The sequence below is a fragment of the Chiloscyllium punctatum genome, chromosome 33 (assembly GCF_047496795.1).
Source record: "Chiloscyllium punctatum isolate Juve2018m chromosome 33, sChiPun1.3, whole genome shotgun sequence".
NCBI classification, from domain to species: Eukaryota; Metazoa; Chordata; class Chondrichthyes; order Orectolobiformes; family Hemiscylliidae; genus Chiloscyllium; species Chiloscyllium punctatum.
The window spans coordinates 10,848,246-10,869,530 of record NC_092771.1 but is presented as its reverse complement, the minus strand read 5'-3'; the positions used below and the strand labels follow the sequence as shown (position 1 = coordinate 10,869,530).

At 40.0% G+C, this 21,285-nt stretch overlaps 1 protein-coding gene across 1 annotated transcript in view; it reads right to left on the bottom strand.

Moving 5' to 3' along the window:
• etfa (electron transfer flavoprotein subunit alpha) overlaps nucleotides 1–21,285 on the bottom strand; it is a 74,302-nt gene that overhangs the window by 13,200 nt on the left and 39,817 nt on the right. The window contains exon 10 of the mRNA XM_072552958.1: nucleotides 3,334–3,399. Within this exon, the coding sequence (XP_072409059.1) occupies nucleotides 3,334–3,399 (66 nt within the window). The remainder of the gene's footprint in view (nucleotides 1–3,333; nucleotides 3,400–21,285) is intronic.

Below are 21,285 nucleotides of genomic sequence, written 5' to 3'. Positions count from 1 at the left end.
ATTGTTGTGTTTTGAGTTCATTTGACATATCTTTAAACTAAATGAATTCACTCAACTTCAATATTAAAACTTAAATAAGAAGGATCTGTGATGCTGAATTCACACAAATCATTATACTGCAAAGAGACTGTGCATCAATAAATGCAACCACATTTGGAATGTGCATGTACTTACGTGAACTAGGAACCCACAAGGAATAGTGTATAAACACACTAATTACAAACTATAATACTAAACAGCAGAAATGGAAGAAAAAGGTATTTTACTGCCTGTCAAAAACTGCTCTTGTTTAAATATGATGTGGAGGTGCCTGTGTTGAACTAGAGTGGACACAGTTAAAAATCACATAACACCAGGTTATAGTCCAACAGGTTTATTTGGAAGCAGCGCTGCCCCTTCATCACGTAGCAAGATAACGGAGCAGCATCACAGAAAAGAGAATTTATAGCAGAAGATCATAGTGTAATACAACTGATGTGATATATTGAAAAACTTCGATTGCTGTTAAGCCTTTCAACTTTTAGAATGGGCTGCAGGTTTCGATTCATTAATATGTAAATCTTATAACATCTTTCAAGTCACATTCCTGAGATAACTTAAGGTTTTATAAAAAAAAGGTGACATCGTAGTTCAGACAATGCATGTATTCCAATCTCTCTCTCCCTCGCATGCATGCAGGCGCACACACATATAAGTCTATAGAGTGAATTTGCATTTGCAGTATTGTATTTGCAGAAACAATCTATCTTGTTCAAAAAGCACATAATCTGCAAACACTCAATCCATGTGACATTTTATAAATTCCTACTTTGGAAATATAACCAGTCTGACTCATGTATGACACTACAATCTTTTGCTATAAATTTTGTGTCCTATGATCCTGCTCTACTAGCTACCAGGCGAAGGAGAATTGCTCCAAAAGCTTGTCCTTCCAAATAAACCTGTTGGACTATAACCTGGTGCTGTGAGATTTTTAACCTGGTTTAAATAGATTTTGGCAACAACAGTGTCATAGGAAAGTTATTCACATACAAGAACAACAAAATCCAAAACTAGTTTTGTAAAAGGCCATGGATATTGTGTTCACTGTAGCTTCCAAGACAGGTATCAATAGATTTTTTTGTTAAGCAAACGTATCTAGGGAAATGGAGTATAGGTGAACAAATTAAGTTCAAGAAAGAGTCAGCCAGGATCTAAACTGAGGGGCTCAATAGCCGATGCCTCTGTTACACAACAGTCTTAAGTTTGATCAGATACAAACACTGTAGATTAGGTAACAGTTAACAGCCATTTGAATTCAAACCATCCTTTGCAGATTATTTTATATATTTTTTAAATTTAACCTATTTTCCTAATCAACCTGTTCAGAGATGTTATTACATATCTCTGGAACAGGTGGGACTTGAACTCAGGTCTCTCAGTTCAGGATAGGGACATTACCACTGTACCACAAGGCTCTTCGTGGCAGATTATTTGATACAGCTAGTCTAATTAAGACCAGGTGAAAGATTAAATGACTGCAGGTCACAGAGTCAGTGACCAATCTGCAGTACAGCAGCTAATGGATCACGTGAAATATACATCGCACAGAATTGCATAGGAATTTCATAACACAAAAAGGACGTCATCACAATAATTCCTCAGAAGCTGCGGAGGACCAGAGTTCAGAAAATGGTAATTTGGCTGTAACATAAGCATCTTCTAAAAATAAACAGAATTAAATAAATGCACTGTGTGGTAAAACACCTAAGATGGCAACAGTTTGATATGAAATTTCTGTTTCGCATTTCTCATTTAGTCATAATGAATAAAGACATTTTATAATAGCTCATTACCATTCAAATATGATAAGTCATTTCACTTCAGAATAGAACAATTCCAAACTCAAAATACATGAGCAAATTTCATTTCAATTCTTACTATTTCTGAATATTTTTGTCAAGGTTTGCTTATCACTACATAAGGCCTTAAGTCTGGCCTTAACACTATGCTTGTATTCTGTCATGAAGCACATTGCTGTGGGTTTGGAGTCATATCTAATCCTGCCATGCTTAATCAGCCTGGGCTTATTTTGCAACTTCACTTCAACACCAACCTGATTGACTGTCCAATGAATTTGGAATGTAGGTGTCATTAGTTAGGTCAGCATTTACCATTCATTCCTAATTTCCCAGAGAGCAGTTAAGAGTAAACCGTGGGTCTACAGTGACATGCAAGCAAGACCAGATAAGGATGGCAGATTTCCACCCAAAAGGACATCAGTAAGACCAAATGGGTTTTACAACAATTGACAATAATTACATGGTCACCATTAGACTAGACTTCTTTTAAGAACTAGAAGGTGCAGGCAATTCAGCCCCTCAAACCTGCTCTGCCATTTCATACAACAATGGCAAATCTCAACTCAGCTTCAATTCCGCTTTACCACCCATTCTTCAGAACTCTTCAATCCATTACTAACTAAACATCGCTTTCTTAAATGTACTCAGTGTCCCACATCCAACACACTCAGGGACAGTGAATTCCGCAGATTCATAACTCTTTTAGAGTCATCTGTTTTAAATCTCCTAGCCCTTACCCTAAAACTATTGCCTCTCATTCTAGATTGCTCTACAAGGAAATTTCCTCTCTACACTTACTGCATCAATTCCCTTTAGCATCTTATATATATATAAATTAATCACCTCTCATTCTTCTAAACCCCAGAGAGTAAAGGCCTAATTTTAATTTAATTTTGATTTTAGATTTTTATTTCATCTGTCATGGTGGGAAACAAACCCAGAACATTTCCCTGGGTTCTGGAATATTCATCCAGTGACATTCCCACAATGCCACCATCTCCCCACATTTCTTTTAACATAGTATTTTACTGTTACATCTGTAGTTAGTCAAACTTTATTTTATAAAATTATTCTGTCTCTGTTTGCAGTAAACATTGGCTATCCTAAAGAAAGTTGTACTGAGTCTTCTTTCAAGGTCAGCTGCAGTCTACTTAATGGGACTGAAGTCACAAAATCAGCCAGGTGAGTTAAGAACAGCAGTTCGTTTTCCTTAAAAATATCAGTGAACCAACTGGATATTTACATCAGACAGTTAAAGTGGTCACTTTGATGCTAGGTTTTTAACTTCCAGATTTTACTTTAAACTCAAATTCTGAAACTAGCATGATAGGATTACAACTCTTATCATCTGGATTAGTCTAGTAACACAACCACGACATCACAGTACTCCTTAAAGCGTGACAAGGTACCACTTCACACCCACCCCACGTCCCCAGTTTTGACCATACATTCCAAGAATAAACATTAAAGGAGATGGTTCTGTTTGAAATACCTTGCTGTCCTTCATTCCTGCCAGATGCTGTATTGCTCCTGAAATTCCAACAGCAATATATAACTCCTACAAAGTTTAAAGAAGAAAGCATTTATTAGTCAATAATGTACAAACTACACATCAAAGGCATTCTTTGATCTTAATTATTTCTACAGTAACTATGTTTCACAGTATAGCTTCTATATCGCATAACAACTTACAACCACTCCATATCGATGTGCCCTTGCAATTCTGGCTTCTGGGTTCCTTCACACCATCACTGGCATTTGTGCCTTCAATTGCCTAGGGCCAAAGTTCTGCAATATACTCCTCAATTCCTCATGCCTCTCTCTCCTCTTGTGTATCAGCCCTGAAAACTTTACCCTTCAACAAAGCTTTTGGTTACTTATGACAGTGTCTCCTTATGTAACTGTCAATGTTTGTGTGATAATACTCTTGAAGTGCATTTGATGCCCAAATACATGAAAGGCTCTATATAAATGCAAGTTGTGAAATGATTCCTATCCTGTCTGAGAAAAAACTGTTGATAAAATGTGCTAAATATTTCAGCACTTATCCACCAATCTACCTGCTCAGTCAGTCTGAATAAAGTCAGATAAGCTGAAGGTACTTCAACCAAAATGAAGGTACTTCAACCAAAAATGATTTCTGGTACAGCCAATTTCTAGGAATGTCAAAATTGAAGGCTTAAAGGAAATTACAAGTTTAGACTTGCACTAGCTTTGTCAACAGGATCCCTATATCAGATAGGGAGATCTCAGCTTCCACATAACCTCGGAATATTTGAGCATTTAAAATCAAAACGACATGTGTGAGACAAGGTTCTGTTACGTTTTTCTATTTAGTGTACATTAGGAATTGGAAATATTATCAGCTGGAAAGTCATACAATTTCAGATGAGATTGTAATTTGCAGTTACTTAAAATGACAGCAAATGCACAAAGAACTATTCAAACCAGTTCCACTCTGCTCCACTTGTCCTACAGCCTGCATTTTTTTTCTTAAGTATTTATCCAAATCCAGTTGCAAATCTATTCTACCACCATTGAAGACAGCATATTCCAGATTTTAATAAAATCACCAAATATTTTTTAAAATTCTCATCTCCCACCCACTTCTGGCTTTTTTTTGCCATTTGTTTAAATCTGTATCTTCTGGTTACCGATCCCCCCAGAGACAAAAACGGCCTCCTTTGTCTACTCAATCAAAATCCATCAGTACAAACATTAAATATGCCACTTAGTATTTTTAGTGAAGTCTCACATGCCATCAAAATCAAACTAAATTTGAATTTAAAGACAAATTATACAAACAGACTGCTGAGTATAAAATAAAACTGGAATAGAGAATCGACAATATAAAATAAAATTGTGTCAATCAGGCTAAATGTATTATTTTAAGTAACTCAAAATATATTGTTCCAAACAATTGTTTCAAGTCACAAAATTGTCAGTAATTGCATCATGTTAAGTGCTTTTAGATTAAAATTGAGAAAGTGGTCGGCAGAAAGAATGTTTTCAATTGGAAACAATGCTGCATTATCTGATCTCTAGATATTATGAGTATTTCAATCCATCACAATATGTGCACAGAAACAAAATATTAAATGCATTTCTCCATCAAGTATTCAAACCAGAGAGGTTTCAGATCAAATAAGGGTAATAGAACTGACCCAAGAATATCTGATTATAGAGGGGTAAAAGAAAAGATGGGTGCTGGGTGGTGTAGTGATTGTAATGGGGTCAGCCAGGTAGACCTCAAAGAATATGAGCTCCCTGATTGGGGCTGTTAATCTGGTTCAATCAAGGAACCATAGGTGTTAGATAAATGCAGGAGTGTCAGACATTCTGGCACTGAGGGAACTGGATCAGTGTCAAGGACTTTCCACATGTCAATAAAGGGTGACTTGGTGACAAGATACCAGCCTCTACGGAGATATTCAGTGGCGATGAGCTCAAAGCACACTCCTGAAGAAATCTGCTCGCAACAGTTAGCTTTGAGCTAGAGTAAGCATTTCTGGCATCATGCCATTATTTGGGAGGTTTGACTCATTCAATCCTGCTGTTGAAGACTGGGCCCAGAATGTGGAAAGAATGGGAGGTTTTTCAGGCAAATGACATTGGGGCAAAAGTAATTCTTCTGACATTTTGTAGACCCACAGATTTTTCAGTTATTAGGAGCCTAACTTGATGAGGCACTAGATACTAAAACCTTTCAAGAATTGATGGATTTAGTCAAGGGATATTATGACCCCAAACCTCCCCTAATTGAGATGCTATTGGTTTTAGTCAGCAAATCGAGAACCTGGGGAATCTGTATGAGGATTTCTAACTAGGTTAAAACCACTGGCAAAGGTATGTCACTTTGATTTAACCCTTAATGAGAGGCTGAGAGACCATTTGGTATGTAGGATTAATGATGCAACCATGCAAAAGCACCTACAAGCTTAAGCCCAACTGGACTTCAAAAAGGCACTACAACTGGCTTTATCATCAGAAAATGTGACAAGTAGAGCATGAGAGTTGCAAGGTATTCTGATGTGCGTGGAAACCCTCTCCAATCTAACTGAGCTTGGAGAACACCACTTGAATAAAGGCAATTTCATAGCCTCATTCAGGACATAACCTGACAGACACAGTCTAAGACAGCCCACAGTAAAACCTCAAAACAAAATAAAACCAAGCCTTGACCAAGTGATTTAAATTTTCTTCAGGATCTGGGGTGGCAAGCCATTGTAGTTGCTGTTGGAATGCAGACTTGTAACAGCAAAAGAGTCCCTCTAGACCTAAACTGAGTAAAAGAATGCATAGGTCGGTATCCAGGAGAATGCACACCCTGGAAGGTCCAACTATATCTGGTTTGGAAAAGTTACATTGCTAGCAACATCCAAATCAGAATTAATCAAAATAAATGTCTGGTTCACTGATCACCTTGTTCTAATGGAGGTTGATACTGACATGCCCGTTTCAATGGTCACAAAACCAGTCTTCAATAAAGTAAGTTCGGTCTGGACTCTAACCTTAAAATTTGTGCAAGACCTCGGCTAGACTCAGAACCTAAACCAGGGAACCCTTATGGATTAAGGGAACAACTTTGGTTCCAGTCTCTCATGAGAAGCAACTGGTTCAGTTACCACTGATTGTAGTAATAGACTCAGGCCTAAGCTTGATGGGGCAAAATGGGTTGAGAAAGATTCACCCAGATTGGCTCAACATTTTTTGATTAGAAAATGGCTGCCTGAGTGATCCTACTTAATAAACTGGAAGTTTTTCAGGAAGGTACCAAGGCCATCTTTCATGTAGACCAGGAAGCAATTCCACAATTCTGCAAAGCTTCCCCAGTGCCATTTGCCTTATGGGCAAAAGTAGAAAAGCAGGAACCAGATGGCTGGAAAGTGAAGGAATCATCAAAGCAGTGCAGTTTGCAGAACTGATAGTGCCTGTTTATGTGACTGTGAAGTCTGATGGGTTGTTTTGCCTTTGTGGGGATTTATAAAAAGTACCCACGCACTGCATAGAGAACTGATTTGCAAAGATGATTTCTGGGGGGGAACCTTCACGAAGCTGGACTTGAGCCACGTGCATACTTGCAATTGCGGTTAGATGGAGATTCCCACAAGTATGCTACATTTAATAGCCATAAGGGTTTATACCAATATACAAGGTTGCTACATTTAATAGCCATAAGGGTTTATACCAATATACAAGGTTGCCATTTGGGATTTTGTCAACCTTCACCCAGAGAACATTTCACAAAGTCAACCCCAGGTGGCCATTGATCTAGATGGCGTGCTGATAACAGGGAAGACCAATAAAGAGCACTTGGAGAATTTGGACATAGACCTTAAACATTTTTCCCAGGTGGGCGTACATCTTAGAAGGGAAAAATGCATGTTCCTGGCACCCCAAGTGACCTACTTGGATTACAGAGTCGACAAGACCAGGTTACATTTGTTGGAAGGTAAAGTGAGGACGATCAAAGGTGACCAGGATCCCATGTCTGTACCTGAGTTTAGGTCTTTCCTTGGGCTAATGAATTATTATGGAAAGTTCATACATAACCTAGTCTCCATCCTGGCACCTTTGCATCAATTCCCAAAAAGGGGTCAGTCTTTGAAGTGGTCATGAAGCCAAGTCATAGCTTTCAGGGAAATGAAGAATCAGCTATTATCGTCACCCAAAGAGATATGATATTGACTTGCGATGCCTCCCCCTATGGCATCGGCGTAGCATTAGCTCATTGGTGGCCAAATGGAGAGCAACGCCCAATAGCGTATGCATCCAGGACTTAGCTAATGCAGAGCATAAATATGCCCAGATAGAGAAGAAAGGTTTGGCAGTAATATTTAGAGTCAGGAAGTTTTACAGGTGTAAATTTGTAATAATAATGGACCACAAACCCCTGCTAGGTCTATTCAGAGAGGACAAAGCAGTGCCGAATTTAGCAATGGGGTCTAACACCAGATGTTTATAATTACAAGTTGGAACACCATCCAGGAGGTTCAAGAAGCGAATGCCTACCACTGGCAGATATACCACCAGTGGTACCATCACTAGAAAAGTCTGTAATGGTTTTAAATTTTCTGGACACAATTCTAATCACAGCTGACTGGATATCAGACTTTGGACACAGAAAAATCTGGTCTTGGCAAAACTGAAACAGCTGGTGGTAACGGGGGAAACTAATGTGCCAGCACTACCAGAAATGAAACCTTTTTGGACCCGGAGAGACCAGATCAGAGGATAGCATACAATTATAGGAGCAAGAGTGATTACCCCAAGCAAAGGTCACCGCTAGATAGTAGCTATACTCCACCAAGGTCTTCCAGGGGTTTCCAAAATTAAGGTGTTGGTGAGAATTTATATCTGGCGGACAGGACTGTTTGCAGATATAGTCGCATTGGTGGGGCAATGCCAGAGTGCCAACAAGTACAAAAATTACCGCCAGCAGCTTCCCCACATTCATGGGCTCAATGTCTTAGTCATTGTGGATGCCCACTCAAAGCAGCTGAACATGCATAAAGCTCATTTGTCAAAACAGGGATGATGACAGAAAAACTGCACACATCTTTTGCAATACACAGACTCAGTGAAGTGTTGGTCACAGAAAACAGGCTATTGTTTATCAGCAGGGAATTTGAGCATTTCCTAAAGTCGATTGGTATTCGACAAATAAGGACAGTTCCGTACCATCCATCATCATCCAATGAGCTGGCAGAAAAAGCAGTCCAAACTTTGAAGGCAGACTTAAAGAAACAGCCTACAGCTTCACTGGATACCAAACTGTCCCAGTTCCCAGTTGATTATAGAAGCACTCCTCACACAACTACAGGCATAGCTCCAGCACAGTTTCTAACAGGGAGATGACTCCGTAGCTGGTTAAATTTGATTTTCCCGGACCTGGAGGAGGAGAGTGAAACACTATCAGGAACACCAATGCTGGATACAGACTCCACTTAGCAAGAGAGACTCTTTACTGTAAGGGACGACGTTTGGTGTAGGAACCATGGGAATGGCCTGCATGGATAAGAGGTTAAAGTACCATTAGACTTAACAACTGATCCTTTCAAACAAGGAGAAGACAATTAAATAGCAAAGATAAATGGATTCTTATGCAAAATACATATACTTCAATCTGTCCAAGCCACCATTTTAACATGAAAGTGAATACATTAGCATCTAGTTTTGCTATATGGAGTGAGGTATTGAAGACATCAAGTGACACAAAATAAAGCTGTAGATTGATTAGTTACCTCAAGTTTTACTGATTTTTATTGAAAATGGTCATTTAATATTCAATCAACTTTCTAATCAACAAGCGCTTTAGAATTCTGTTCCTTTCAAAACAACACCAACACAATTGGTGTAATACACTTTTAAATTTATCTGTCGCAAGAAGTTTTCCCTAATACTTTATTAGCAACATGTGAAAGGCACAAAATAGGGAGGAAAAATTACATTTTGTTATACTAATTAGACGTCTTTATACTAAGTTTCACTAATGAGCTTTCTAATATTGTTTGAACAAGTTTTTAAGACATATCTTTACTCAGCTGGAGAGATAAAGAGAATCTAAGCCACACCACATCAGCACTTATTGCATCCCACTCTTAAGATGATTTTCTCTGGATTTGATCAAGCAGGCCATGTAATTACCCTTAAGATGAGTGCTTAGGGTGTCTGCTAGAGTGAGAGGCCACGCACTGTTTCCTTCTGGCCTCCAGGGAGCAGCACATAAATTGCTCTCAGCTAAATGCACTTGCACATGAATATTTCAGTACGATTTAATGTTTCTGCATAAACCCCAAAGGAGCATAGCATCAATTTGTGAACAGAGCTCTCGTAGAGTTAAAAGCTAGACCAGATATTGCAATGTTAAAAAGTCTGTCAATCTGGTGGGAATTTATTTCAGGAAAAGCAGGAGGCTTGCTGGAGAAGTCCCAGCTGCATACAAACATAAAAGTTTTCAGCAGATCAACTCCGAGCATGACTGAAGAATTGTTTTTAACAAAAACATAACTTGGAAAGCAAAATGATTTGCTAATCTTGACCAGCATCCTCAAAGCTACCTGCATTTGCCATCGATTCCACTTTCTTTATTCAGCTGTTCACAGACAGATACACACAAACAACCACACAAAGAGCTGGTGTGCTAACAAAAGATAAAAGTGTTGCAAAAATTCCAATAAGCATTGGTTTAGGTGTTAGAACACAAGGATACTGACCAGTTGGATAGGCTGCAGTAAACATCTTAATTCAATCAGACATGATTCACACTTTGAAGATGCATGACAATATTTAAACTAGTGCACTATACCACACACTACCTACCATATGCCATCTGTTACTTCATACTATTTAAGCAGTCAATCCTTTTCTCAAATTGTGCTGCACAACTATAATGATCAATCAGGGACTTGGGGATCCCCAACAATAACCTCCCCACCTCATAATGGCATAATGATTATCCATGATACCCCTATGGTTCAATAACCAAGAAACAACATTTAGGCTCATCACGAAAGTACATTTTCTCCGCTCAATGGCTTTGCAGAGAATCCAATATTATAGAAACAGGTCATTCAGCTATTCTGGTAATCACATAAAGCCATAGTAGAATTGCTAAGTAATCATATCCCTATCAATCAATCTACAACAGTCTCAGAGAGGGGGTATGGAGGAAAAAAAAGCCAGTGTTAGAGCATCTTGGAAAATATTGGCAGAGTCACTTGGTCAATGGACAGTTTCAATTCTCATTGTTATGGATCTTCAATATTAAACTGCCCCCTAACATTCAAACATGATTTTTTTTTTGCATAATCAATGTAAACAGATGGCATTCACTACTGTAAAAGTCCATGAGGTGCTCTCAGGGGAGGGCAGAAATTTATACTACATTGTGTCGCTGCTTTGGCTATCAACATTAGAAATAAACAGAGTTAGTAAGTTTGTGAGAAGATTTGTAGCTTGGGTGCTCGTTGTTGTGGTTCTGTTCGCCAAGCTAGGCATTTGTATTGCAGACGTTTCGTCCCCTGTCTAGGTGACATCCTCAGTGCTTGGGAGCCTCCTGTGAAGCGCTTCTGTGATGTTTCCACCGGCATTTAGTAAATACGTTAGTAAGAAAGTTTATGTAGCATCTTTCCTGACCTCAAGATGTTTCAAAGCACTTGACAGCCAATTAAGTACTGGCAAGATTGTATTTGGCAAATACAATCATTGCTGGAATGTAGGCAACTAAACACCAAGTTCCCATAAGCATCAATTAAATAAATAACCAGAGAATCTGCTAACCTTGATTGCTGAAGATAAATATTGTTCAGGATAGCAGAGAGAACTCCACAATCACCTTCACAATAGAGCTATGGAATGTACCTTTGAGCATGGTATGTATAGGGCAGTGCACAATTGTACAGCCTAGTCTCATTTTATTTTGCTGTAACTGAATTCAACAGAAAGATTTGATTTAAATGACTGAAGATTAGTATAAAGAGCTAAAAATATAAAGGAAAAGAAGTCTCTTTCTACCTATAGCTCATACCTTCACATTATGGAGTTCAAATGTAATCTGGATGTCCCACACTCAGGTCTGAGCTGCTTTCTTTTTTTAAGTAGTTGAAAATCCACTTCTTGACCTAGTACATGAATGTTTCCTTCTTTCTTTGCAGCAGTCTGAGCACCATCTCCTCTCTGACTCACTGGGCATGTCTCAACGTGTCAGCTGGTTGGAATCATACCTGCACTTGGAAGGTTGTTGCGGCTGTTGTAGTCAATCTTCTTAACTCCAGGACATCGCTGCAGGAGTGCAGGATAGTGTCCTAGGCCCAATCATGTTCAGTTCCTTTTTCAATGACCTTCCTTCCAAAATAGGGTCAGAAGTGAGGGTGTTCACCAATGATTGCAAAACATTCCACACCATTCTTGACTCCTCAGAAACTGAAACTGTCCATGTTCAAATGCAACAACCTCTACACAATATCCGGGCTGACAAGTAGCAAGTAACGTCACACCACACAGATATCAGACAATGACCATATCCAGTAAGAGACAATCTAACCACCACCACCCTTTATCATTCAGTGGTATTACCATCACTGAAACCCCTATCATCAATATCCTTGGGGTTACCACTGACCAGAAACTCAACCAGACTTGCAACACAAACAGTGGCTACAACAGCAGGTAGGAAGCTAGGAATACTGCAGCAAGTAACTTACCTCCTAACTCCCCCAAAGCCTGTCCACAAGGCACAAGTCAGGGTGGGTGCCGCTCCAACAATAGCAGCAGCTCAACACTATCCAAGACAAAGCAGCTTGCTTGATTAGCACCACATCCCATCAACCACTCCCTCCACCACCGAAGCTCAGTAGCAGCACTGTACCATCTACAAGACGTACTGAAGAAATTCACCAAAAATCCTTAGACTGCATCTTCCAAACCTCGACCACTTCCATCTAGAAGGACAAGGGCAGCACAAAGGAACACCATAACCTGCAAGGTCCCCTCCAAGTCACTCGCCATCCTGACCTGGAAACATATCACTGTTCCTTTACTGTCACTGGGTCAAAGTTCTGGAATTCCCTCTTTCAGGGCATTTTGGGTCAACTTACAGCATTTGGACTGCAGTGATGCAAAAAGGCAGCTCACCACCACGTTCTGAAGGGCAGCTAGGAACGGCAATAAATGCTGGCCAGCCAGCAACACTCACTTCAAATGAGTGAATAAAAAAAACCTCCAAGGTACAGAAAGATCTGGGTGTTCTGGTATATAACTCATGAAATGTCCATAAGCAGATGCAGAATTTATTTGTAAGTGAAATGCTGTACAGAGTATTGGTAAAGCCACATTAGGAATACCACATACAGTATCCTTATTTTTAAAAAAAACAATGCAGTGCTTTAGAGGAATTTCAGAGAACGTTTAATCGACTGATACTGGAGATGCAAGGGGGAAGGATAAACAAACTGTATCCATGTCCATTCAAGTTCACGAGAATGAGAGGTGATCTTATTGAGACACACAAGATTCTAGGTGGACTTGACAGTGTGGGTGCTGAAAGGATATTTTTGGTCATGGAAGAGACATGAACTAGTTGACAGTTTAAATATCAGGTGTCACTCATTTAAAACTGAGATGAGGAAGAAATTTTCTTTCAGTTGTTTTTGGAATTGCAAGTTGTGTCATTGAATATATTTAATGAAAAAACTGATTCCCTTGTTGGTCAAGAATCTATGGTTCTTGGGGGGAGATGGAACATGGAGTTGAGGCCACAAGCAGATTAAACATGATCTTGTTGAATGGCAGAGCAGGTAAAAGGGTCCAAAAGACCAATGTGACTGGGCATTTGAATTACCTGGTTGGCTCAGAACATGCACTCAGGTTTTGCTAACCTTTCTGTTTTCTCTGGACTCTCTTCTCAGCTAACTAAGCTTTTTTTATTCCCACTGGTCCCTTTCAATGTCCTTCTAAACAGTCAGCTTCTAATGGTCATAGCTATCAGCATCAATGTCCCCCCATCTTCATACCTCACTTACAGGTGCCCTTGAAGTGAAGGCAGGAACACCCTAATGTTATGATGAGCAGCTAGTTCATCACGCAGAAAGATTTCATGTATAAGACCATCATCCATCTGAACAGCCAACGTAGATATTGTTGGCCTAATATGGAGTGTATGTTCATTAAACAAATTAGCATGCTCCATAATATGTAGAAAGCAGCAAAGCTTAAGTAGACTTCCCCCACCCCACCCCCACCCCCTCAGGTTTTCTTTCCCATGCCATAACATCCAAGGCAGGAGAGCCATGCCTTTGGTTCACACTCATTTGTGTTGATGCTGAAGATGTTCTGACTTGAGGAACATACTGCTAGCGAAGTTAACTGCCTCACAGAACTAGTCTTTTATCTCTGCAGTGAAACACAGTGATGATTCATAGATAATTACATTAACTGGCCTTGTTTGAGTCAAGAGGTGGATGAAGAGAACACTTTCTTAACCATTAGTGGGAGACCCTATCGAGGGTACCAATTCCTGCCAGCAAAACTGACATCTTGTTCAAACATTTCCAATGAACTCTTGCCTGCCAGAATTATTTTTGTTACTTTGTTCATAGGATGTGGGTATCACCAGCAAGACCATCATTTACTGCCCATCCCCAATTGCCTTGGAGGTGAGGCTGAGTTGCCATTTTGAACTGCTGCTGTCATTAGGGTATCAAATCACAAGTTAAGAGGGAATTCCAGGGTTCCGACCCAGCCAAAAGTGAAAGAATGATGATACAGTTCCAATTTAGGACGGTGTGTGGACTTGGAAGGACATCAGTTTGCTTTTGGGCTCCATACAGAACTTCTGTCAGGGTTCATTATCTTAGCCTTCTATTCTCCTGAGGTATTCAAAAGACAGTGGAGCTATTCACCCATATCTGGGAGTTTGATCAATGGGTCTATCCCCCTGCTGGTGGGCCATGCAGTGTACACTTTGTAGAAATGATTGAGATCTCACTTCAAACTAGAGAGAGAGAGAAAGAGAGAGAGAGGTGGGATGGGCGGAGAGGTTGGGGGGAGGGGGGGGTTCCCTTTCAGTTTGGAGTCAATTTTCCTTCATTAGTCTCTTCATCTGAGCAGCAATCAAACAGTGAAAATATCCTGAGCACTGTAAAACTTCCTTCCAGTGAATGAATCATGGATTTGGGAAGCCAAACAATTCACTAAATGGCACATTTCCAAAATATAAATGCATATATTCCAGTGTTCCCTGTCCCTCAGGAATGTGACACATCACATTAATTCAATACTATGCAGGGTTCAATTCCAGTACACATTTAAGGGGAAGCAAGGTAGTTATGCAAGGGAGAAAGGAGTAGAAGGAAAGAGATTACCTGAAGTAGGGCAGGAGAAACCTTGAGAAGCATAAACTGCACCGTTAAATCAAAGGGCATGTGCATCAGTTGCAATTTCTATTTTCAAGACTTACAAAAAAAAAGTTCAGTGGTGAGGCTTGGTCATACACTGGAACTTGAACAATCCTTACATAAATGTTCTTGAAATGGAAGTTTCACAGCTCGTCTCTCAAATGTTTACACATGGAAAAGGAGCCCCATATTTAAGCACCCATTCATAGCTAACACGCATGAGAACAAGATTCAAAGATAATGTAAATCAGATGCTGTTGATCAAAGGTCAATAGCGCCAATGTAACTAAAGTTTCTGTAATACGATCATAAAACATAGGAGGAGAGTTAAGCTATTCAACCCATCGAGTATGCTCCACCATTCAGTCATGTTTGATAAGTTTCTCAACCCCACTCCCCATAACTCTTGATCCTATTACGATTCAAGAACCCATCTATCTCTGTCTTAACTACACTCAATGACTTGGCCTACACAGCCTTCTGCAGGAATGGTTTCCACAGACTAACCATCCTCTAGCTGAAGAAATTCCTCATCTTAGTTCCAGTCAACATGAGGCAATGACCTCAGATCCTAATCTCTCCTGCTGGTGGAAACATTTTCTCCACATCCACTCTATCCAGGCCTCTCAGTGTTCTTTAAGTTTCAATAAGATCGGCCCTCCTCCTTTTAAATTCCATCAAGTGCAGACCCAAAGTCCTCAACTGCTCCTCATATGACAAGCCCTTCATCCCTGGGATCATTCTTGTCAACCTCCGCTGGACCCCTTCCAACGCCAGCACATCAATCCTTAGATACGGGGCCAAAACTGCTCACAATGTTCCAAATATAGTCTGGCCAGAGCCTTACATAGCCTCAGCACATTTCTGCTCTTGCATTCTAACCTTCTGGAAATGAATGTTAACATTGTATTTGCCTTCCTAACTGCCAAATGAACCTGCTTGTTAACCTTAAGGAATTCTGAACTAAGATTCCCAAGTCTCTTTCTGCTTCACATTTCTGAAGCGTTTTCCCATTTAGAAAATAATCTATACCTCTATTCTTTACCAAAGTGCATAACTTCACAACTTCCACACATTATATTTCATATGCCATTTCTTTGCCCATTCTCCTAGTCTGTCTAAGGCTTTCTGCAGCCTCCCCACTTCCCCAACATTACTCGCCCCTCTACCTGCCTTTGGGCGGTCTGCAAACCTAGGAATAATGCTCTCAGTTGCTTTGCCCACATTTTTAATGTATAACCTGAATAGTTGAGATCCCAACATGGACCCCTGCAGAACTCAACTTGTTACGAGTTGCCATCTTGAAAAAGACACACTTATCCCTACCCTGTCTCCTGCTAGTCAGCCAATCCTCCGTCCATGCCAGTACCTTGCCCCAAACACCATGGGCTCGTCTTTGACATCCTTTTGTGCGGCACTTTGTCAAAGACCTTCTGGAAATCCAAACAGATCACATCCACTGGCTCTCCTTTGTCTAACTTGCTTGTTACCTCCTCAAAGAATTCTAACAGATTTGTCAGGCATGGTCTCCCTTGACAAAGCCATGCTGGTTCAGCCTTATTTTACCTTGCACTTTCAAGTACTCTGCAATCTCAATCTTAACAATGGACTCTAAAATATTACCAACAACTGTGGTCAGGATAACCGGCCTATAGTTTCCTGTTTTCTGTCTCCCTCCCTTCTTAAACAGAAACCTTTTATGAGCCATTTCTAGTCATCTGGGACCTTCCTTGACTACAGTGATTCCTGACAGATCAGAACCAATGCCTCTAAAATCTCCTCAGCTATCTCCTTCACAACAGTAGTGTGCAGTATATCTGTTCTGGATGATTTACGCACTTTCAGACCTTTCAGCTTCCCTGGCATCTCCTCCTTAGTGATGGCCATCACACTCACCTCTGCCTCCTGACTCTCTTGAAATGGCTGGTGTCTTCCACCATGGAAACGGATGCAAAGTACCTATTCAGTTTTTCTGCCATTTCTTTGTTTCTTTTTACTACTTCTCCAAACTTATGTTCCCACGATCCAAAGTCCGCTCTTGCAATCTTCTTTTATAATTCTAGCCAGCTTATTCATATTTCATCTTCTCCCCCTCATTTTTTTTATTGTCCTCTGCAGGTTTTTAAACGCTTCCCAATCCTCTGACTCCTCACTAATCTTCATCACATTGTGTGCTTTTCCTTTTGCTTTTATGCTGTCTCTGACTTCTCTTGTCAGCCACGGTTGCCTCATCCTCCCTTTAGTACCCTCCTTCGTCCGTGAGATGAATGTCTGCTGTGCCTCCTGAATTAGTCCTAGAAATTCCTGCCATTACTGCTCTACCATCTTTCCTGCTAGGCTCCCCTTCCAATTTCCTCTGGCCAGCTTGTCCCTCATGTGTTTGTAGTTACCTTTACTCAGTTGTAATACCACTGCATCTGATGCCAGCTTCTTCCTCTTAAACTGCAAGGTGAATTCGATCATATTATTGTTATTGCCCTCTGGGGGTTTTTCACCTTAACTTCCCAATCAAGTTTGCTCATTACATATCTTGAAATCCAGAAGTGTCTGTTCCCCTAGTGGACTCTACCACAAGCTGCTCCAAAAGAAAATCTCATAGACATTCCACCTACTCCTTTTCTTGAATTCCACTACCATCCTGATCTTCCCAGTTCACCTTGATTATTGCAACAGTGTCTTTTTATATGCCTTTTCTATTTCTGGATTTATTTTCTTCCCCACATGCTGGCTTCTGCTAGGAGGCCTCTACACAACTCCCATCAGGGTCTTGCTTTTGCTGTTCCTCAACTCTACCAACATAGATTCCATGCCTTCTGACTCTATACTGAGTTAATTTCATTTCATACTAACGAGGCAACCCTGTCCCTTCTGCCCGTCCTTTAGATAGGACATGTGCCCTTGAATGTTTAGTTCCCACCCCGATCCTCTTGCAGACATATCTCTAATATCCACAACACTGCACCTGCTGTGTGTTGATACCCACATCATCATTCCTGACAATTTCAAGACACGCGACAAGCTCACATACCTTGTTTCGTGTACTGCCTACATTTAAGTATAATGCTCTTAGTGCTACGTTTATCAACCCCCTTCTCGTAGTTGTCCCTTCATCTGCTAAACCTGAAGTTAGTTATGGCCATTTACATATTCTCTGTATTTTGACATGTTCTGTGAGCTTTAATAACCTCTACCAAGCCCTCCCCCATTTTAACATTTTCAATCATTTTGCATGCAACCAAACTCTTCCACCAAGTCAGCCCCATCTATAGCCCTAGTTATGCAATCAGCCAGGGCTTGGTCCCAGTATGAGCATTCCATCGGAACAGCTCCCTCCTTCCCCAGTAATGGTGTCAATGCCCTTGAATTTGAACCCATTTTCTCACATCAATCTTTGAGCCTCACTTCTTTAATCTTGTTGTCTCTATGCCAAGTTGCTCATGACTCAGGTAGTAATCCAATGATTATTACCTTTTTAGCTCTGCTTTTAAATTTAGCCCCCAGCTTCTCATATTCTCTCAGCAGAACCTCCTTCCTCTTTCTGCATATATCATTGGCATCTATGTGGACAACGACAACTGGATCATTTCCCTCCCACTCCAGGTTCCTCTACAGCCCAGATGAGAGATCCCAAATCCTTGCATCAGGCAAGCAACACAGCGTTGAGACTTGCGATCCTGGCCATAGAGAAGAGTGTCTATTCCCTGACTATATTATCCCCAGTTTGAAATACATTTCTCTTTTCTGACCCCTTTTGAATGGCTCCTTATACCAGTGTTACAGTCAATTTGCTCATTCCCCCTACAGGCCCCACTCATTCACACAGGCAGCAAGAATCTCAAACCTATTAAGTCAAGCTCCAGAACAGAAAGCCCTTCAGCACTACTGCCTGGATCCCTCTAACTGCCTCACTGGTAGGCACAGCTTCTGCTTCCTGATCAAATTTATGTTGTTAATCTAAAGGGTGTGACTACCACCTGAAACATGTGTCCAGGTAACTTTTCCCCCTCCCTGAGGTGTCACAGTGTTCGAAGCTCAGACTCCAGCTCATAAACTTTGAGCTGGAGTTCCTCAGGCAACAATACTTGCTACAGATATGATAACTATGAACTACAACGGGGACCACCAGCTCCCATATCATGTAGTTACAACACATTGCCTGGCTTTTAATTCTTGGTTCTTTGTTTGATTTTTTAAATTTCACAACTGTCTTTTCGTTTGTAGCCTGTAAATATTTTCTCTATTTACTTTCAATCTGAAAGTAACATAGAATACAGTCAAACTAGTAGCTAGCAGCAACCAGTGAACTTCCTGTTTTACCTATGATGCCACTCTTTTGTGTTGGGCCCCTGATCGTGGACTTCAATTTATCCTATTTTTAAAAACCTTTCAAACTATTAACCAAAAAAAAGCAGCAAAAAACACTTCTTCCCCTGTGCAACAAATTCTTACATTGCCTCCAAATTCCCCAAACTATATTTGTCACCCAGGATGTTATCGCTTTCTTGACCATGCAAAGCTTACTGATTTTATTTTACAGATAAAGTAAAATTGCTTTTTTCTTTTGAATATTTCTTTGAAAGCCATGTAACTGAAGTTGTTTTAATAAACTTGCAACCCAATCAATGAAGAAAAACAACTCATGAACTACACTCAGAATTAGACCAGATTCCCTGGAAACAGGCTCAACAAGTCCACACCGACCCTCCAAAGAGCAACCCACCCAGACCCATCTCCCTTTGACTAATGCACTTAACACTGTGGGCAATTTAGCATGGCCAATTCACCTAATCTGCACATCTTTGAATTCTGGGAAGAAACCGGAGCACATGGAGGAAACCCACGCTGACACGGGGAGAATCTGCAAACTTCTTACAGTCATCTGAGGCGGGAATCAAACCCCAGCCCCTACAGTTGTGAGGAAGCAGCGCTAACCGCTGAGCTACCACGCCAACCGAAGTCTGCCACTCAGAAGAGGTTCTACCTCAGGTTTTTAATTAACCCTGTGTCATGTACCTTGCGAGGAATAGAGGAAAAAAAGGATCAGCAGAACCATATTCAAATTATACACAAAAACTACATCCGCAGAGAGCAACATAATAGCACTTATGCCATGCTTTGTGGGGCACTTCTGTGTTTAGAGGCTGTTTCTATTCTCAAGGCACATTATTTATGTGCACTTATGGGTCTCACTAACCATTGAGAGCTTTAGCTGAGCCACAGAGAACATGTACAGGTCTCCTTCGTCAAACTTTGTAATGTCCAACATTCTTTAATGGAAGCTTAAATGAAAATCTCAAAAAAGACTGGGCCAGATGAATACTAAACAATTAACCCTTTGAGTGTATGTACTATTTTGCATTCAACCTTTCTTTTACATCAAATGCAAATTGTTGCCATTAGCAAGGTTCGCAAATAAAAGTACATTTAGCCTATTAATGCAAATGTTACAAAATATCATATGACCACACAATGAAAAAGTCTTAGGCTTTCTACGACAGAATTCAATCTTTCATAGTGCATTGGTTTTCCATCTCCCAGCTTATATCACCGTCATCAAGTTTTTGGTGCAGGAGGCCATTGGTCTCTTATGTCTGCACTGGCTCTTGGAAATTTGTGCTGTATCTCACAAAAAAATCTTAAAACCTCGCAGTTCAGTAATCAAAATCCAATGTAAAATTTTAATTATTTGATTCTGAGCTCAATTGCAAAATAAGGGCTTTGGCACACTCTCCTAGGCAACAACAAAATCATACATGCAGCTTTTTTCAAAGAAAAACATTATTTCAACAAAATGCAGGTAAATTGAACCTGAAGTTCAAGTTTACAATGGACTCAAATTGACTCACAAAACTATAGTTTTCTTCTTAAGCAATTCTTTTGTTTTTGTTCAATAACAGAAGTATGGTTTTAGCTGTACAATATGCTCTATACCACTGTTAAATGAGAAAAAAAATCTGCTGCAGCAAATGGCATTCATTGTAGCAAAAATCTGATCACACTGCTGACCTATTTAGCAATCCAAGGTCAAATATTCAGGTATATGTAATTTTCAAAAAAATTAAACACTTCTAATTAAAATTGCAATCAACAATGTACACAGTATTCATTCAGCAAACTACTTGGAAAAAGGTCAAGTTTGGAAATATATATTAGGACAGAAGTATAAAGCTGGTGCTACATGGTTATGCTGAGACAATATTAGCAACTTCACAAAAACAACAAGAGAGGATTCCAAAATGATGCACCCAACCTCAAAGCAAATGTGTTAAGTTTTCAAGGAATCTTCAATTAAAACAAGGAGCCTCATGACCCCGAATAATGCATGAACGGAATCCTTGCATTCTTAACATGTTTGCTGAAACATACTTGAAAGTAGTATTTTATCATCCATCTATAGGGAATACATACAGACAACTTTGATGTGCATTAAACTCTTTTCCAGTATATACATTTATCATTAAATTAGCAAATGACAGCTGATCCAAACAACTAATTAGCTTTATATCCCAAGGCAAATGCTTACCTTGAATACACAGAAATTTGTTTAG